At 57.3% G+C, this 627-nt stretch overlaps 1 protein-coding gene across 1 annotated transcript in view; it reads left to right on the top strand.

Annotated features, from left to right (window-relative positions):
• Window positions 1-627, top strand: part of LOC106896529 (caseinolytic peptidase B protein homolog) — a gene marked incomplete at its 3' end in the record, with an annotated part of 110,457 nt that overhangs the window by 91,297 nt on the left and 18,533 nt on the right. Inside the window, exon 8 of the mRNA XM_014956607.1 lies at window positions 65-142. Coding sequence (XP_014812093.1) covers window positions 65-142 — 78 coding nt within the window. The remainder of the gene's footprint in view (window positions 1-64; window positions 143-627) is intronic.

Genomic DNA, 627 nt, shown 5'->3' with positions numbered 1-627 from the left:
CCACCCCCTCCCATCACCAACCCCTTCCCCCCCATTTTCTTTTGTTTTCCTTGGCTCGACGCAGCGATTCGGAGGAAGGAGAACGGCTGGGACGACGAGGAGCACCCCCTGGTCTTTCTTTTCCTGGGCTCCTCTGGAATAGGTAAAGAAATAAGGGGCCATCCCTCCCTTTCTCCATCCCTCCATCCCTCCCTCCATCCTTCCCTCCCTCCATCCTTCCTCCCTGCCTTCATCCCTCCTTTTCTTCATCCCTCCATCCATCCTTCTCTTCCTCCCTCCATCCCTCCTTCCTCCCTCCCTTCATTCCTCCCTTTCTCCATCCCTCCATCCATCCTTCTCTTCCTCCCTCCATCCCTCCTTCCTCCCTCCCTTCATTCCTCCCTTTCTCCATCCCTCCATCCATCCTTCTCTTCCTCCCTCCATCCCTCCTTCCTCCCTCCCTTCATTCCTCCCTTTCTCCATCCCTCCATCCATCCTTCTCTTCCTCCCTCCATCCCTCCTTCCTCCCTCCCTTCATTCCTCCCTTTCTCCATCCCTCCATCCATCCTTCTCTTCCTCCCTCCATCCCTCCTTCCTCCCTCCCTTCATCCCTCCCTTCTAGCCACCTTCCCTCCTACCGCCCACCCT

The sequence above is a fragment of the Calidris pugnax genome, unplaced genomic scaffold, assembly GCF_001431845.1.
Source record: "Calidris pugnax isolate Ruff unplaced genomic scaffold, ASM143184v1 scaffold313, whole genome shotgun sequence".
Lineage (NCBI taxonomy): Eukaryota > Metazoa > Chordata > Aves > Charadriiformes > Scolopacidae > Calidris > Calidris pugnax.
The sequence above is the reverse complement of the archived record's forward strand: the minus strand, read 5'-3'. Positions and strand labels throughout refer to the sequence as shown.